The 17,235-nt window shown below is 55.6% G+C and overlaps 8 protein-coding genes across 8 annotated transcripts; 5 read left to right on the forward strand and 3 right to left on the reverse strand.

The window, feature by feature from the left end:
• Positions 1-1,032: 1,032 nt before the first annotated feature.
• On the reverse strand, positions 1,033-2,144 carry E0L32_008666 (uncharacterized protein; the record flags this gene model as incomplete). Its single annotated transcript, XM_031143545.1, has 4 exons — positions 1,033-1,214; positions 1,318-1,693; positions 1,804-1,988; positions 2,051-2,144. The coding sequence occupies 4 exons, from the start codon at positions 2,142-2,144 to the stop codon at positions 1,033-1,035; spliced, it is 837 nt and encodes a 278-aa protein (XP_030992158.1).
• A 2,084-nt stretch (positions 2,145-4,228) lies between these two features.
• On the forward strand, positions 4,229-6,607 carry E0L32_008667 (uncharacterized protein; the record flags this gene model as incomplete). The annotated part of the gene is made up of 5 exons (XM_031143546.1): positions 4,229-5,207; positions 5,270-5,331; positions 5,385-5,810; positions 5,883-5,954; positions 6,020-6,607. 5 exons carry the CDS (start codon positions 4,229-4,231, stop codon positions 6,605-6,607), a joined length of 2,127 nt encoding a protein of 708 aa, XP_030992159.1.
• A 376-nt stretch (positions 6,608-6,983) lies between these two features.
• On the forward strand, positions 6,984-8,461 carry E0L32_008668 (uncharacterized protein; the record flags this gene model as incomplete). The annotated part of the gene is made up of 3 exons (XM_031143548.1): positions 6,984-7,152; positions 7,219-7,247; positions 7,328-8,461. The coding sequence occupies 3 exons, from the start codon at positions 6,984-6,986 to the stop codon at positions 8,459-8,461; spliced, it is 1,332 nt and encodes a 443-aa protein (XP_030992160.1).
• Positions 8,462-9,280: 819 nt separating this feature from the next.
• E0L32_008669 (uncharacterized protein) lies at positions 9,281-9,596 on the reverse strand (the record flags this gene model as incomplete). The annotated part of the gene is made up of 2 exons (XM_031143549.1): positions 9,281-9,485; positions 9,535-9,596. The coding sequence occupies 2 exons, from the start codon at positions 9,594-9,596 to the stop codon at positions 9,281-9,283; spliced, it is 267 nt and encodes an 88-aa protein (XP_030992161.1).
• A 342-nt stretch (positions 9,597-9,938) lies between these two features.
• On the forward strand, positions 9,939-11,417 carry E0L32_008670 (uncharacterized protein; the record flags this gene model as incomplete). The annotated part of the gene is made up of 3 exons (XM_031143550.1): positions 9,939-10,047; positions 10,181-10,759; positions 10,822-11,417. 3 exons carry the CDS (start codon positions 9,939-9,941, stop codon positions 11,415-11,417), a joined length of 1,284 nt encoding a protein of 427 aa, XP_030992162.1.
• A 1,124-nt stretch (positions 11,418-12,541) lies between these two features.
• Positions 12,542-15,157, forward strand: E0L32_008671 (uncharacterized protein; the record flags this gene model as incomplete). The annotated part of the gene is made up of 1 exon (XM_031143551.1): positions 12,542-15,157. The coding sequence occupies one exon, from the start codon at positions 12,542-12,544 to the stop codon at positions 15,155-15,157; it is 2,616 nt and encodes an 871-aa protein (XP_030992163.1).
• Positions 15,158-15,468: 311 nt separating this feature from the next.
• On the reverse strand, positions 15,469-15,936 carry E0L32_008672 (uncharacterized protein; the record flags this gene model as incomplete). Its single annotated transcript, XM_031143552.1, has 1 exon — positions 15,469-15,936. The coding sequence occupies one exon, from the start codon at positions 15,934-15,936 to the stop codon at positions 15,469-15,471; it is 468 nt and encodes a 155-aa protein (XP_030992164.1).
• A 744-nt stretch (positions 15,937-16,680) lies between these two features.
• Positions 16,681-17,139, forward strand: E0L32_008673 (uncharacterized protein; the record flags this gene model as incomplete). Its single annotated transcript, XM_031143553.1, has 3 exons — positions 16,681-16,713; positions 16,775-16,921; positions 16,960-17,139. The coding sequence occupies 3 exons, from the start codon at positions 16,681-16,683 to the stop codon at positions 17,137-17,139; spliced, it is 360 nt and encodes a 119-aa protein (XP_030992165.1).
• Positions 17,140-17,235: the final 96 nt, after the last annotated feature.

Consider the following 17,235-nt stretch of genomic DNA (forward strand, 5'->3'; position numbering starts at 1 on the left):
ACGAGAATAGTTACTCTGTCCCGTCTCGGCATGAAAGATCCACTGGATATTGCTTAGTTTGACTGCCCAGGAGGCAAACGAGCAGTCTTGAGCTATAAATATCTTTGAACGGGAAAAGGGGGCGATCTACGGAAAAGGAAGGATATGCTATTTATCTTTTTTTTCTTTTTCCCATCTTCTTCCGGAAGATCTTTTGCGGGAGGGCTGGGGTGGCATTTGCCATGAATCCTCCATGTCCCGGCGCTTTGATACCCCGTCGGTGTCGATCCGACGACTGAAACGCGACAATCTACTATTGAAGGCCCCCTCGCCTCTCATTGCCGCATGCAGGTGTCAGGCCCCCGTCTGGCTTTGACTGGGGAGTATAGATAAGGAAAGGCTGCTGCTGCGACCCTGACAAGATCTTATTGCTAAAGTTCGAGCATCCGGCAGGGTTGGTTGGACTCTGGAGAAGGGTGAGATGAGAGCAAGGGCGGAGGGCCGACTGTCTCTTGCCATCTGCTCTGCATCGTGACGGAAAGAAAGCGAGAAGTGTAGAAATCGCTCTGCTAGGAGCGACATGTACATAGATAGGCACGGAGTCGAGGCTCAAGATGACAGAATCTCGATCTACACTGTGATGACACAGAGCACATTAGCTTCATTGCATCGCAACGTCGGGGCTTGGAATGCCGTCATGAATGTTTGCCTAGTCTAAAGTGCCGCCGAAGTGATCATACAACGCCATTGCTTCCTTGGAGAAGGACATGACCAAAAATTATCCGTCCCTGAATAACTAACGCCACAAAACACCTCAAAACATGCAGGGTGTCCCCCCCATCTTCACAGCTCAGAGGTACATGATGGAGAAATGCGGTCCCAGAGAAGAAAAAAGTATACACATTGCGGACGCTAAGGCTTGTCCATCTGTATGTTCCAGGATGAGGCGTGCAACACGAATGACCTCCCTCCTCTGGGTTTATTTTTTTTTGTCTTTTTCTCGGTATGTGTTTTCTTGAGAATAGAATAGAAAAAGAACACAACCTTGTCCGTTCACTGGTTGTCGTCCGCGATCTGCTCCACAAAGGTCATCGTGATGCCTTGATCGCCGTCAACATTAAGGTTGAGGGAGTCAATGGTATCACTGCGGCCAGAGATGGGAGCAGAGACGGGGCCGGCGGCTCGGGGGACGGCCGCCGCGACGCTGCGGGCCTCGTTACTCGTGCCTTGCATCGCTGCATCACAGGATATCAGTAATGGAACGACGTTTTCCCCTGCGAAATTCCGAGAGAGGAAAGGGAGGTAGGATCGCCATTGTGGGAACAGAGTGCTACTCACAAGCAGGGACACCAGAGCGGACATACATGGTAGTAACGCGGGTGCGCAACGGCTTGACGCCCGCCTCGCTGCCGGTGACGACGTCACGCTTCTCGGCAGCACCGGCACGACCCGGTGCGGCAGGTGCGGCAGGTGCAGGTCTAGCCTCGCCCTCGGCGCCCTTTCCCGGTCGTGCAGCGGCTTGCTTGTTGTTGTCGACGATGATGCCGACGCCGGAGCCCTCAGCGCCGGTACCGAGCTGGACCTTGGGGCCCTTCTCGAGAGCAACTTCGGCGAACTTGAGGGCGCGGTCGAAGCCGGTGAGATCTCGCTTCTCGACGGCGACTCGGGGGGCAATCTCCTTGCCTAGACCTTGGAGGGAGGCAATCTGCTGTGCCTGTATCCAGCGCCTTGTGTTAGTGTCTCAATCCCATGAAATGTTTCTCGGACCCAGCCCAGTATCCCGGCCTGCATGCATGTAAATCTTAGGTAAGGGCCAAGACTGACCTGTTCTTGGAGGCTGGGATCAGCCGCATTGGCAACAGCAGCCGGGGGCTGTGCCGCTGGTGTTTCCGGGGCAGCGGCACCGTTTGTGTTGGCCCTCTGGCCTGCAGCATTAACCGCGGCGCCCTCGAGGGCGTTCATGAGATTGGACACATCCTGTCTGCCACCGAAGCTAATCTCACCATCACCTGTCGCCTTGTCAGTTATGAGTTCGGTGTGGGGGGTCACTGCATTCCTCCTTATGACGTACCAACAACCAGAGCAGGTGAGTAAGCTCCCAGGTTGATGTTGAGTGGGAGTGCAGCGGCCAAGCCAGCAAAGGCGACAAGAGCGTAGCGAACCATGATGAAATCCTATAGTCTGGGCACAAGGCGGATGATGACACAACGTGACGAAAGAAAATAAAACTTAAGTTTATAAAATATACGACCAGCGAAAAGAAGTGAATGTATCGCAAAGGAGACGGCGGTTCCAAACGGAAAGAGATTGTGAATGAGCCCAGCTGACGAGAAAAAGAGACAAGACTTGCCCAAGACATTGGCACAGATGGCAGCTATATACTCGTCTTGGCCATGACTGCAACGGCATATCGTCTTGGGCGGCAACTTCGCCAAGAGCCAAGAGCCAAGAAAGTCAAGACAAGGCCAAGAGATGGACTTGGAGAAGCCAACAGGGGTATCTCGAAGATGGGGATGTGAAGCATACGGAATGGTTCAGCATGGCCTAGACTTAGGCGAGTCTATTTGCTGGGGACTTTGGTCTGCCAAGATGGAAGAAAACGATGCCATCCAGGCGTGAAACAAGGATGACACTGGTCGACGACAAGGCTACTGGAGGCGTGACTGAGGTTTGCTCGCTGTGAACGACGTGAGGGGGCCAGGTGAAGTGTTTGGGACGGATGCAAGTCCCCCATTGGCGGCGTAGGACAGGTGTATCTGCATCCGGTGTGTAAGATGGAGTTGCAAAGCCAAGGGATGTACCTTGGCGAGATGTACATCTCTTGGCTTTTGATATCGTGGGGTGCCAAGGGGACCAAGTACCGGTAGGACAACAATGGGAGACCAAGTCCCAAAGCCGGTCCCTGGCAGAGATCCCTCAGCTTCATCCGCTTGGCCCAAAGAAGTATTTGAGTAGCAGCCGCATGTGTGTTGCCCGGGGTCGACGTTGCTTCGAACGCGGTGTTTCGAGGTGGGTCAGTCACTTCTGAGACCTTGCCAAGAAAACATCCTCAACCGTGCCCGGCAGGCCGACCAGCAGCCAACCAGCCGTCGATAACGGCCGCCGTAGAATATCCCGGTGAATCTACCGCAGACATACGAAGTAGAAGAGTCTCCGAGGTGCCAGGTCTCGCGGCAGGGTTCCAAAATTAGACTGCCACGGGCATTATCTCTCACGTCTTGGCAGGACTCAGAATGCTCTGGAGTCTTGAAGCCCTGACGGTGATCACCGCAAAAGAACAATCCGGAGCTTTTCAACAAGAAGACTGAGACAGAACGCCGCACCCGGCTAGACGAAAAAGATAGCGTTGAATACATGTGCATTCGAGGCAGCATGTTGATGGAGTAGCTTGCCTCAGGTCTGGCTCCCCTGAGAAACATGGGACAGAGACAGACGGCCCAATGATGGAGAGAGTTAACAATAGATCTAGGATTCTCAATCAATGGTCACGGCTGCGATGGGAGGGGACAAGACATGGCCTGCAGTCGATTTCCCGGCAAGAAAGCTTGGTTCAAGCCTCCAGTATTTTGGCGAAAGCTTCGATGACCAAGTTGAGACGCATTGGCAAGAGCTTGTTGCTTCTATTTTTGTAATTGCGTGCACTGGCCCCTGCTAGGGAGGAAAACAAGCTAATCTGGGGCCCGCTTGGCATGGATGCTTCCGTGTAAGTGCCAGCTTCAATGTTGTGATGTGTCATATCGCCTTGATATCTCTTGGCCAGATGGAATGGGTATTCTGTTCTGGTATGCCTCTTACTTCCGAGACCTGATATTTTACTCTGTGATTATCTGCGTTTCTCCTGAGGGTTTACTTACAAAGCAAGGATTACAGATGAGCTGGTCGCAGTCTTTCTCGGGTTTCGTCGCACTGATGTGCAACTTGTAAACTAAGTAAGTAGATACCTATATCGAGCTTGCTCACTGTGACGCGTCAATATCCTTATAAAATTTCACATCATAACTTCACCTAAATCATAAACCACTTGGACTCTTCACGCTGTAAATGGCCGTCTTGGGCAAGCCAAGCCAGGCTTGGACTGATCGACGCCTGCGACGCTGCAACCCCGCTTCTGAGCTCTACTGCCTAAAAAGCCCCGGATGTAGCTTCGTCAGCTTCTCGTTGCCTCCTCGAGGCATTGTGTCCCTTTGGCTGGGACCATTCTTCGAAACATTCAACAAATCAATAATATTGTCGAACGAATCAGGTCAAGATGTCGTCCGAGAAGTTGGAAGGCGTTCATCACGCTAGCCAAAGCCGACCTCGGCCAAGCAAGAAGGGCCGCTGGATTCTTACCGCCATCGTCACTGTTTGTGGACTTCTTTGGCTGCGGCCAGACCAAAGTCGGCTTCATGATACATTTGGATCCCATCATGACGGCAAGGGCAATCAATCTCTCCCTTTCTGGGACCGACTTGAGCCGAGCGAGAAGCTGTCATGGACCCCATGCTTCCGCGACGCCGGCAACTTTTACTGTGCCCGGCTCACCGTGCCCATGGACTATCGCCGCCCGCTGAGCGAGTCTCCCAGCCACCCCAAAGTGCACATTGCCCTCGTTATGCTGCCTGGGGAGGGCCATAGCGAGGAGTCGGGAAGATTCTCCGAGTCCCCACTCCTGATCAACCCCGGCGGACCCGGAGGAAGCGGGACCGGCTTTGCCCTCAGCGCGGGACCGGGCATGCAGGCAGTGGTGGGCCGACACCACGACATCATCGGCTTCGACCCCCGGGGCATCGGTGGCACATCGCCGCAAGCCGACTGCTTCATGGGATCGCATGACGCCGACGACCCGGCGTCGATCGATGAGCATAACCGCGTCGTCAGGAACCGCATGATCTGGAGCCTTCAGAGCCTGACCGCTGGCGTTGGCAATGACAGCTCCAGCGCCCTTCAAGATATGTACGTCCACGCCAAGGCGCTGGGGAAGCTTTGCGCAGACAAGAACACCGAGGACAGCATCTTCAAATATGTTGGCACTCCGCATGTGGCGCGGGACATGCTCTCCATCGTCGATGCTTGGGATGAGTGGACACGGAGCCTCAAAAGCAAGGCAATGCCGTGCATGAGGCAACCTGCAACGGCATCACCAGAAGAGGCTGACGCTGACCCAGCGTTGAGCACCCGTGGCAAGCTTGTATACTGGGGTGTGAGCTATGGTACATTCCTGGGATCTACCTTCGCTGCAATGTTCCGTACGTGGCCGCAATTTCTCCCCTGATGCTGACGAATATATGACTGACAAGGCTGAACCCAGCCGACCGAGTGGGAAGACTTGTTCTAGATGGGGTGGTCGATAGTGATATTTACTTCAAAAATGTAAGCAAATACATCTCCTCCCACCATAATGACAAGAGAGACTGACAGCACAGGCTTGGATGGGTTCGATCCAAGACGCGGACAAGGTCTTGGACCGCTTCTTCTCTCTGTGCCACTCTGCGAAGGAGGACTGTCTTCTCTACAGGAAAGGCGACAATGTCGAGGACGTCCGATCGCGCTTTGAGAGTGTTATGAACAGTCTCAAGGAGGAGCCCAAGATCGTCATCTCGAAGCAGATCAGACTCCCTGCTCTCCTTCCGCATGCTCAACTGCAGGCGGCGCTTTTTGTCTTGATGTACTTTCCGGTCATGTCCTTCCCTGCGCTCGCTTATATTGTAGATTCTCTACATCGAGATGCGGACTTGAGCAGTCTGATGGGAGGCCCACACGTCGATGTCATGTGCCATGCCGACCAATACCTGTCCCAGTTTCCGGAGGACAGTCCAGTCGCTACAGGTTGCGCCGACTGGAAAGCCTTGGTATGTTATGACTTGGACTTCTTTCGTCTGCAGTCCCTGCACTATGCTGACTGTTGATGACCCGCATGACAGAATAATCTTCCTTTGTCTGCAGTGCAGAAGATGTTTGAGGAGCTGTCGCCGACCTCTTCCTTCGCAGGCGTGGTAGGTTCTTTACTCTTTGGGGGGATGCTTGCATTGAAGGTACTTCTTACTGACTCATAATCCAGTTCATGAGGTTTATGGCACGGTGTGTTGGGTGGGAGGTCGACGTGGAGGATAACCCATATCTTGATTGGGACAGCTTCCCGACAGTGGACAGGGCTCCAGTCAACACGTCATTTCCGATTCTCTTCATATCGACGACCATCGATCCAATTACCCCTCTTCACCAGGCTTTGACCATGACACAGCGATTTGGGAATTCCGGGCTGATTGAGCAGCTCTCGGAAGGTCACAGTTCTTTATCTTCAGTATCGCTCTGCACCATTGGCAGGATCAAGGCCTACCTGAACGAAGGCATGACTCCACCACCGCCGGAACTTGATGAGTCCGCTGAAAAGAGCCAACACGCCACTGGCAAATGGGTTCAATGCAAGGCCGATGAGAAGCCATGGCGGCCGTTTGGCACACCAGAATGGCTTCAAGAAGCACGGGGTCTACACGCTCAGGAGGATATCGAAGTCCTGCAGTCCTGGAAAGAAGTGCAGCGCGCTCTGAAGAGCCACTTATTCGCAGGCATAGAATTGGATGACGGCCCTCTGAAGAACGTTGCCCATATGGATTACGATCAGCTAGAAATGGTCATGGTGTCTTGAGCTTGTCAGCTTGTACTTTCAGAGAAGATGATGGGTGTGCGTGCAATAGAATAGCGTATCCATACATCAACCAATCACCGAAATGCCTTTATGGTCCATCAACTTGCCCCTGTAAATCCGGCGACTCCCGACTTGGACGAATAGTAGACGCCAATGCAATGGCAAAATGCCCCACCCTAGGAGTGTTGCTAGCGTTCTTAGCTCGATGGCTCGACTCCCGAAATTTCTCAAGGTCGTAAATTTTGCTTGCATCAGACCAGACGACAAGAGAGGCAGCTCCTGTCAAGACGACCCACGCAAGCCTCGAACTCTTTCTTTGATTTTTATTTCTCTCTCCGCTCCTTCGTATAATTCCCTCCTCGACGTTTGACCAAAGATGTCTGCCTCTCTCAGGACGCTGGCGCCGTTCCTGCGGACCGCTCGCGTCTCCCTGCGCAAGCCCGCCAACCCTCTCATCACCCTCCAGCGCCAGAGCGCTTCCCCTATCCTCAACCTCTCCAGAACCTATGCCGTCTATGAGCGCAGCAAGCCCCACGTAAACATTGGTATGCTTGAAGACGGAGCCGGCCTCCTCGAGAGAAAGTAAGGGACTGACAGATGTGATCGTGTAGGTACGATCGGTCACGTTGATCATGGAAAGGTACTCTTTTTTATTCTTACCTCGGATAAATGCGCAAGCGCGTGAATTCAGACTCGACTAACACTCAGTCACCTGAATAGACGACTCTGTCCGCCGCCATCACCAAGAGGCAAGCCGAGAAGGGCCTGGCCAGCTTCCTCGACTATGGCTCCATCGACAAGGCTCCTGAGGAGCGGAAACGTGGTATCACCATCTCCACGGCGCACATCGAGTACTCGACCGACAAGAGGCACTATTCCCACGTCGACTGCCCGGGCCACGAGGATTACATCAAGAACATGATTACTGGTGCCTCCAACATGGACGGTGCCATCATCGTCGTCGCCGCCTCGGACGGTCAGATGCGCCAGACCCGTGAGCACCTGCTGCTCGCCCGCCAGGTCGGTGTCCAGAGGATTGTCGTCTTCGTCAACAAGGTCGATGCTCTCGAGGATCCCGAGATGCTGGAGCTCGTCGAGATGGAGATGCGCGAGCTGCTGAGCTCGTACGGCTTCGACGGCGACGAGAGCCCTGTCATCATGGGCTCCGCCCTCTGCGCCCTCGAGAACAAGCGCCCCGAGATTGGCGAGCAAAAGATTGACGAGCTTCTCCAGGCTGTCGACGAGTGGATCCCTACCCCCGTCCGCGACCTGGACAAGCCTTTCCTGATGTCCGTTGAGGATGTCTTCTCCATCGCCGGCCGTGGTACCGTTGCTTCCGGCCGTGTCGAGCGTGGTGTCCTCAAGAAGGATTCCGAGGTCGAGCTTATCGGCAAGGGTGGCGACATTATCAAGACCAAGGTCACCGACATTGAGACCTTCAAGAAGTCGTGCGAGGAGTCCCGTGCTGGTGACAACTCTGGTCTCCTGCTCCGTGGTGTCCGCCGTGAGGACGTCAAGCGCGGCATGGTCATTGTCAAGCCCGGCACCGTCACTGCTCACACCCAGTTCCTCGTCTCCCTCTACGTCCTGACCAAGGACGAGGGTGGCCGCCACACTGGTTTCCACGAGAACTACCGCCCCCAGATGTTCATCCGCACTGCCGACGAGTCCTGCGCCCTCTTCTTCCCCGAGGGTACCGAGGACCCCAGCTCCAAGATGGTCATGCCTGGTGACAACGTCGAGATGCTTGCCACCCTGCACAACCCCGTCGCTGTCGAGGCTGGCCAGCGCATCAACATCCGCGAGGGTGGCAAGACCGTTGCCACCGGTCTGATCACTCGCATCATCAAGTAAAGCGAGCAAAAACTAGTTGAGGTTGGAAAGGAGAGCGCGATGTCCAGAAGGGGTTGGACTGAGCCTGGTGTCAAGGGTTTAAAAAAGAGTTCTTCTTTCTCAGCAAAAAAGGAATTTGTACAACGGCTGTACATTTTGAGAGATTCTCCACGAGGGCCATCTTGTACATTACACATCTAGGCTCATGATCTCCCCTCCACTTCTACCCTTGTCTTTCACATGTACTTTAGACAAGTTGCGGAGACGATAATAGAAACCATACCCATTGCATCCATATGCCGCCCCTGGTCTACTTGTCTAACAGTGAGTCATCGATTGACCCTATTCATGGTAAACTCACACAACTGAAGCTTCTTTCACACATCACGAACACACTGAACGGACATTCGCGCATTAGAACATCATGCAGGCTCCGGATCCTGTCCATGACACCTAGGCCGCACAAGACGGAAGGTAACGAGAACCAAGTGTAGGTTGGCAAAGAATCTATTCATATCTTCGAATCGAGACTCCGCACTTTTGCCTTTCACAGCACCATCCCCTGCTGGTATGTAGATTCCGAGACCATGTCCGATAGCAAAACCAACAAACTCCAGTGAAAGCCACGGCCGGCCCAAATGTTGATCGGTCCGAGTGGTACGTAGGATGCATCGAGTCGACTTGAAATTTTTCCACTCCCCCCCAACTTCCCCTCCGCTCATTCCATCGTAATGATTTACCGGTGCTACAGGAGAATGCCAACGTTAGTATATCGTGTCCCCCATGGAAATTTTTGTGTCGTCGTTTGTGTCGTGTGGGCGTGTATCCTCTCGGGGAGTCTCATCGTACCTTGACGAAGCCAATGTCGGCAGCCTTCTCACGGAAGCACTGACGGCAGATGTCGAGGCCGTACTTGCGGATCAGACCGGCACGGTGGGTGCAGACGCGGCTGTAGTTGCGCACAAAGACGTTAGTAAAACATGCTTCCTCCGTGTCTCCCTGGACCTGGTTGCCGACTGTCCCTTCTCCTCCAGCGAAGTTCCTCCTCTTTCTCAGGTCATTCTCCTTCTGGGGGTTCGGGGTTTGGAGCGTACCAAGAGCGAGAGCCCTTGCCGTACTTGCGAGGACGAGAGTTCCAGACGGATTCGTGAGACATGTTTGCGGTTTGGTGGCTGCAACGACGGTCTCGAGGGGGGATTTGTCGATTGGTGGTGCTGGTTTGAAGTTCGTGAGAGGGCCGTCCGAGATGGGGATATTTCTCGCAGGTAGGGTTTTCGACAGAAACTTTTGTGTGGGAAACAGTGGCCGCAGGGTTGGATTGGTGGGTTCCTATTGGCGCAATCCGGCTGGAGCGCGCCTTAAAGTGGAGAATCTCTCCAAGTTGCAGGCCTCCTTATCTACAATGTTCGCGCGACACCTTTATCACCCCGTGACTCCCGACAGAAGATGTACCTAAGTACCTACCCTAGGTTCCGTAGCCGCCGGGCGCCACCTGGCAATGACGCCCACCCCACTTCCTGAGAGCTCGGGAACAGGCACATGGAGTCTGGACCAGAGCTGGAGCTTGGACAGCATTAGTGAGCACTTTCACTGTGGAAACGGTCTAGGTAGGAGGTACTTGTAAGCTGGCATCTTTATCCAGCTTGCCTGATCCTGGCAGACAACAGGTCCTCTTATTGCATATATCTGAATCCAATTTTTATTCCAGTGATCCTGTATAGCCAATTGTTGGGTTTCCAGGTCCAACAGTATCTCATACCAATACCGACTCTTTCAAGCTTCGTTACGCAGCAAAGCCACGAAGTATGGTTTCGTTGAAGACGCTGGTCGTCGCCGGCCTCGCCACCGCCGTGGCTGCCAAGTCGGCAGTCCTCGACCTCATCCCCGACAACTTCGACAAGGTCGTCCTCAAGTCCGGGAAGCCGACGCTCGTCGAGTTCTTTGCCCCGTGGTGCGGCCACTGCAAGAACCTCGCCCCCGTCTACGAGGAGCTCGCCCAGTCGTTCGAGTTCGCCAAGGACAAGGTCCAGATCGCCAAAGTCGATGCTGATGCCGAGAAGTCTCTGGGCAAGCGCTTCGGTGTCCAGGGTTTCCCGACCCTGAAGTGGTTCGACGGAAAGTCGGACAAGCCCACCGAGTACAACAGCGGCCGTGACCTCGACAGCCTGTCCGCCTTCATCACCGACAAGACTGGCGTCAAGCCCAAGAAGAAGCTCACCCCTCCCAGCAGCGTGGTTATGCTGAACGATGCCACTTTTGGCAAGACCATTGGCGGCGACAAGCACGTCCTCGTCTCATTCACTGCCCCTTGGTGTGGACGTATGTGACATTCAATGTCCCTTTCCGCCTGTATACACATGACTAACAACCTCACTCCTTAGACTGCAAGAACCTCGCCCCGACCTGGGAGGACGTTGCCACCGACTTCGCTGGCGAAGACAATGTCGTTGTTGCCAAGGTCGACGCCGAGGCCGAGAACAGCAAGAAGATCGCCAAGGAGCAGGGCGTCACCTCATATCCCACCATCAAGTTCTTCCCTGCCGGCAGCAAGGAGGCTGTCGACTATGACGGCGGCCGATCCGAGGGCGACATCGTTGCCTACATCAACAAGAAGGCCGGTACCCACCGTGTTGCAGGCGGCGGTCTTGATGCTGTTGCCGGCACTCTCGAGGCCCTCGACCACATCGTCGCCAGGTTCACTGGCGGCTCCTCTCTCGCCGAGGCTGCTGCCGACGCCAAGAAGGAGGCCGAGAAGCTCAAGGAGCAGGCCCAGATCAAGTATGCCCAGTACTACCTGCGCGTGTTCGACAAGCTGAGCAAGAACGACGACTTTGCCTCGAAGGAGCTGACTCGTCTGGACGGCATCCTGAGGAAGGGTGGCCTCGCCCCGGCCAAGCTGGACGAGCTCACCGCCAAGACCAACGTTCTCCGCAAGTTTGTTGAGAAGATCACTGGCGGTGGTAAGGACGAGCTGTAAATCACATCTCTTTCGGGATGAGGAAAAAACGGGTTATATAGGCTATGCTGTACACATGAGGCTAGACAAAGCACGAAGATAATGAGCGCTTCCAAATAAGGAACATGAGATGAAGTCGATATTCCCTTGCCCGTAATAAAACGCCTTGCTCTAGTCCATATAGCTGCTTGAGTTGCCTGGTGAAACACGAGAGCCAGCCAATTATGCGCATCGTAACATCATGACGATTTTGAGCTGTCATTGTCATTGGCCTGCAAAGCCGCCTCCAACTTGTCCAGCCTCCTTGCCATCTCGTCCACTACAGTCTGAGGTTTAGTTTCCTTGCCTGTGCGTCTCATACTTGGGACCTGACTTACTCTTGGCAAATATCTCGCTTGAAACGCCAGCAAACTTATTTGAAAGAGTGTTCAGGAGCTCATCCAACTGGACAGTCAGGTCTGCGCGAGCATCGTCGGACGTCTGCAGGTCCGAGGTCAGTTTAAGGAGTCTCTCTATGGTCATGCGCCCTCGTCAACGTACTCCACTCTGGCTCGATTCATTGTTTGATGACATTCTGTGAGGATGCCAAGGTCGCCCTCTGTGGGGAAATTGGGTAGATTTAGCGAGGATTGGGTTTGTTTGTGTGTGTGGTTTTGCGGCGCAAGAGGTCAGAAGTTGTATGAGCGCTGGTTATGTGTTTTGATATCGAGTCCATGGATCGATCCATCTATGGATGCATGTGCGATAGTTACTGAGCCGCCCTGAAGATTGGCGGGCTGTTAGGCGGGGCGGGGCTGGTTGATCCAGCTCGTTAGTGGCGGCGTTAGCGGGCTGGTGCATCGGAACCCTGCAGCTTCGGGGTGTCGTAATCTGGAGAATGGGTGACAGCTCCGAGTACTCTCAAGTCCACTACCTGTACTGATCGGTGGCATCATCGGTCGCCTTTGCCTCCTCACACAGTAACCCCCATTCACGGCAGCTCACCACACGAGACTGTAATTCCATACATTGTTCAGTGTGCTTCTTGTGAGCTTGTGTCCGCTAAGCTCGGCCGAATACAGCCACCAGCAATGTCCAGCGGATAGTCTGCGCCACCAATCCGAAGGGCACGAGGGGCGGAAGGACCGCTGTGAAGTTCAGCGACCATGCCTCAACCAAACGACAATGCCCGCGTCATCTTCCTAATCGTCCTGATTCTCTGGCTCAACGCCGGCAACGATGCCTCCCCGGGCCTCATCACGGCCCCGTCCCTCATCGCCCAGCGGCTCGCCCGCCAGCGCGCCGCCCACGGCGTCATGAACAGCACCCGCTGGGGCGACTTTGCGCCGCGGCAGGCCGACGACCCGGACGGCACGGCGGCGCGCCACCTCAACATGACGGGCTTCCGCGCCGGCGACGGGTACGCCTGGGAGGACCTCGGCCGCTTCCGCGACCGGTGCGTCGAGTGGAGCCGCAACGCAAACCCGGGGCGGCAGCGGCAGCAGCAGCAGCAGCAAGAAGGCGGGGAGGGCCGGGACCTGTGGGACACCGGGGAGGCGGAGCCGACGTGGCAGAACGCGACGGGCGTCGTGAGCGGCGAGTGGGTGCGGCGGCCCGGGTCGGTGGCCAGGCAGGCGGCGTCGTACAACCTGACCGAGATCACGCCGGATGTGAGCTGGATGGGCATGCACGCCGAGTTCGGGAGGAACATCACGGGCAGCGAGGGCAGGGTGCTGCTGCGCATCGACGACAAGGAGAACACTGTGGAGTACGAGCAGGTGCTGATGGAAGGGTACCCGAGGGGAGGGGGGCTGGTCCGGGAGATTGCGGCGTCGGTCACGATGGAGGACGTCGTGGGCACGGGGACGACGCATGAGATGCGTCTTCACGGCGTGCACTGGCCGAAGCAGGGCGTCATGCTTTTGACGACGACGAGCGAGAAGTTTGCGGGCATATTTGGGCTGCCCCATCTCACACCCGGGCCGGACTTCTTCCAGTCGAGCCAGAAGGTGCTGAATCAGACGCTGGACGAGGTCCTCCGGAAGAAGGAGAGGCTGAGATTCATCGACCCGTCTAACCCGTGGAGCACGAACCCGGACGGGCCCCAAGATAACTGGAACCCTTCGCCTCACTGCGAGTACCTTATATACTTGCAGGTCCACCCCCTGAACCCGACCAAGATGTACAGACCTCCGCCCGGACTCGGATCCAATGATAGGCTGGCACAGATCGTGAAGGGGATGGAGGACGAACTTCGGTTTCCGACGGGAGCCCCCATTGGCAACGTACCGGAGCTGCAGATGTCGGCGGTCATATGGTCGCCCGACTGCTCCTACTTTATGGAGTCGAAGGGTCCTCCTCACTACGCGCCCGCAGATGGCCAGCATCTGGTCGGCAAGAAGGAAGAAGTGTTTCTTCACTCTGTCAAGACCTGGCTCTTGGGCTTTGCCGCCATCATCTTCGGCCAGGTCCAGCTCATGAAGAACCAGATGCGGGAGACTTGCACGCCGTCAACGCTAGGTCGTGCCAGCTTCATCACTATCAGCATGATGGTTCTAGCTGATGGCATTACCTTTGCCGCATCTTCATTCTGGACGCTTTCAGCTTCGACGACGTTTTTGCCGTCCCTTGTGGTTACGTTCGCTGCATTCCTTGCCATGACGATCGGCGGAAGCTTCCTTGGCGAGATTTACAGGACGCACGCGCCGGAGCGGAGGAACCGTGAGAATCGGGAGAGGCAACAGCAAGCTGCGACCGCAGCTGCATCCGCTCAGCCAACACCGCCGCCTAACCCACCTGTGACCAGCGATTCTCTTCCACGGCCCGTCACAGCTCCGCCAGTCCGGGATGTGTCTGCCACGCCCATCATTGTCCCGTCGGACCAGGACATTGACGCGGAGATAGCGGAAAACACGGCTGCAGGTGCCGCCGCCGTCCCTACGCCTGCAGCCACTGCTACAATCACAGCCGCAGCGACGGCCACCACTGCCAGAACCGATCCCATAACGCCCTTCTCTACGATAGCGGGCCGCTTCGTGCTTCTAGGGATCTTCTTGTTCTTCCTCTCCCTCGCCGCTACGACCTGGTGGGCTTCTGTGCGTTCCGCCTATTCCAACACCATCGCCTTCATCTATTTCTCCCTCTGGGTTCCGCAGATCATCCGCAACGTCCAGCGGAACAGCCGCCGCGCTTTCTCCTGGCGCTTCATGATCGGCCAGAGCATCCTCAGAGCCTTGCCCTTTGCGTACTTTTACCTGCGAAGGGACAACATCATATTCGCCTTGCCCGACTGGCGCTCTTTCGCGGTACTGGCGGGCTGGCTGTGGATCCAGCTCTGGGTCCTTGCTTTCCAAGACGCCCTTGGCCCGAGATATGGTCTGCCCAAGGGCTGGCTGCCCGAGGCTTGGGATTACCATCCTGTTCTCAGGGAAGATAATGTCGAGGCTGGTGGCCTGCCCATCGGCCTCGTGTCTACGTCGTTGCCCGGCTCTCCGGTGCTGGAGCGGGTCCGTTCCAAGAGCGAGGGCGAAGGATCAGGAAAGGACAAGAGACGCCCGCATACCAGAACCATTGACTGCGCCATCTGTTGCGAGATCCTCGAAGTGCCTGTCGTCCGTGCAGGCGAAGAGGACCCCGCCGGTGGGGGCGTGGCTGGCGTGCTTGCTAGGAGGCAGTACATGGTCACTCCGTGCCGGCACATCTTCCACAGCGCTTGCCTGGAGGGGTGGTTGCGGTTCAGGCTGCAGTGCCCGATATGTAGAGAGGGCTTGCCGCCTCTGTAAGTTCTGTAGATGTAAAGAAAGTGTTTGTACATAGACTCGTTGCGTACTGTAGATTTTACGTATTATATGAACATTCCATGTTTCTGAATACACACGGGCGCCGAGCATGGCTTGCCAGTATGAAAGAAGGACAACACTTTGGACTTTGAATTCGCTGTATTGAAGCTGCTATTCGTACAGCTCGGCCGTGTCGTAGCAGAATGGCCCCCTCTTTGAATCCGCGAACGCCTGTTTATTTCCAAAACCATGGGAAGGAAGCCTTTTCGTGATGAAGAACAGCCTAGTAACACCCGGGAATGCGACCTTGTCATTTAATCCACCAGGAACTCCTGGATATCCTTGTCCTCCTCGTCCGCCTGCTCCTCGGCCAGCTTCTTCTCGTGCGCCTCGAGCATCTTCTTGACCATGTGCCTCTGCCGCCTGCGCGCCTTCTTGCCCCAGTCGGTCGCCGAGGAGCCGGCGCCGGCGCCCTCGGCCTCGTCGCCCTCGCTGTCGCTCTCGTCGGGCAGGACGAGCTTCTTGTTCTGGCCGCGCAGCTCGTTGGGCGTCAGGGCGGCGAGGCGCGCGGCCTCGCGCTCCGACTCCTCGCCCTCCTTCTCGAGCTGCTTCATCTGGAACCGGGCGCCGAGCTTGAGGATGTAGGGCCGCAGGAGCAGGTAGGCGCCCACGATGGCGACGAGGCGGATCCACTGCTGCAGGGTCAGGGCCGAGAAGGAGGCGGTGACGTTGTTGGTGAAGCGGCTCGACACCGTCGAGGCGAGGTTCCTGATGCCGTCCATGTTTGTCGCGCGGGTGGGGAGTGGTACGCGGGGGGTTGTTGTTCTTGTTGTATTTGGCTTTCTCTCTTCTTGGCGTGCGTGTGTGTGCTGGGAGAGATGATATAAGAGGACAGAGAGGTCCAAGTAGGTAGGATAGGTGGTGGGGGGAAGTGTGTTGGAGAAACCCTGCCTTGTCCTTCTGCGACTTTGCGACGGTTACGCGCAGGTTTCTGCTCTGCTATTACCTGCCGTGTATGCACTCGCAAGGGGGGAAAGGGCAAATCAATTGCCTGGTTGACTAGCAGTAGAACCTTGGGAAAGCAGAAAGAAAGCGCTGGCGAGAGAGAAAGGGTATTCTGCGCTCTTATTCATGCCAAAGTTGAAAAACAGGGTGCCCCCAATTAATTCCCTTAGTCGCATTTTGAGACAATTTTCTGTCCTGTCCCGGAGTTTCCTTGCAGGTCTTCTAGAAGGTCACGGTCAGTAATCGCAAAAACTGGCCCTGTTACAGGCCAATCAGTGCCCTCCGAATCCACCGACACCCGGCTGAAAGTGCCGGCCCCACCACTCTGTGCAGCGGCTTGACCGGACATCCAGAGAGCCAGTCATCTTTTTTTTTGGGACGCGCTGTGACGCGCCTCCACTACTAGGTAGTTATCGCGGCTAGACCTGTCGGACCCGATGCAGCCTCCCGGATGGTTGTTGAGCTGGAGTCTTATCACAACAGGATAGTACACAAGTCCCCACCGAGTTCAATAGGGAAAGATGGCGGAAGATGAGAACGAAGACATCCAGGAGGTCAGTCGAATCCCCCATTTCGCATCAGCGGATTCCAGGTTCTGATTCGTTGCCCATGTAGCGCCTCAAGGCCGCGCTCTGGTTCGCCATAGGCAAGATGGTCGATGAGGAGTCGATGAGGCGCAACAGGAATGCAACTCCCCAGTTCATCGGCGCCCTCACCGAGATGGTCTGGGCGCAGATTGGTCAGTCCTGTGCCCTTAACATCGTCATCATTAGACTCAATCGTTAACATGCCCATCCGAGCCTGAAGAAAACGTGGCGATTGACTTGGAGAGTTTCAGCAAGCATGCTGGCAGAACCACAGTCACAACTGATGACGTACTCCTGCTAGCTCGCAGGAATCAGGATCTTCACGGCATCATCAAAGAGTTCGTTGATGAGCAAAAGGCTGCAAAGGTCACGAAGGGCAAGGGAAGAGCTTGAAGGCGGAGATGATACCATGGAAGGGCAAGGGAACAGGCTCTGGCGTTCTGGAGTTTCATCTCCATATGTTGTTTGCATGCTTTGTATGATTCTTGA

The sequence above is a fragment of the Thyridium curvatum genome (genome assembly GCF_004353045.1).
Source record: "Thyridium curvatum strain D216 chromosome Unknown NODE_58_length_281357_cov_77.750052, whole genome shotgun sequence".
In the NCBI taxonomy this organism is placed as follows: domain Eukaryota; kingdom Fungi; phylum Ascomycota; class Sordariomycetes; order Thyridiales; family Thyridiaceae; genus Thyridium; species Thyridium curvatum.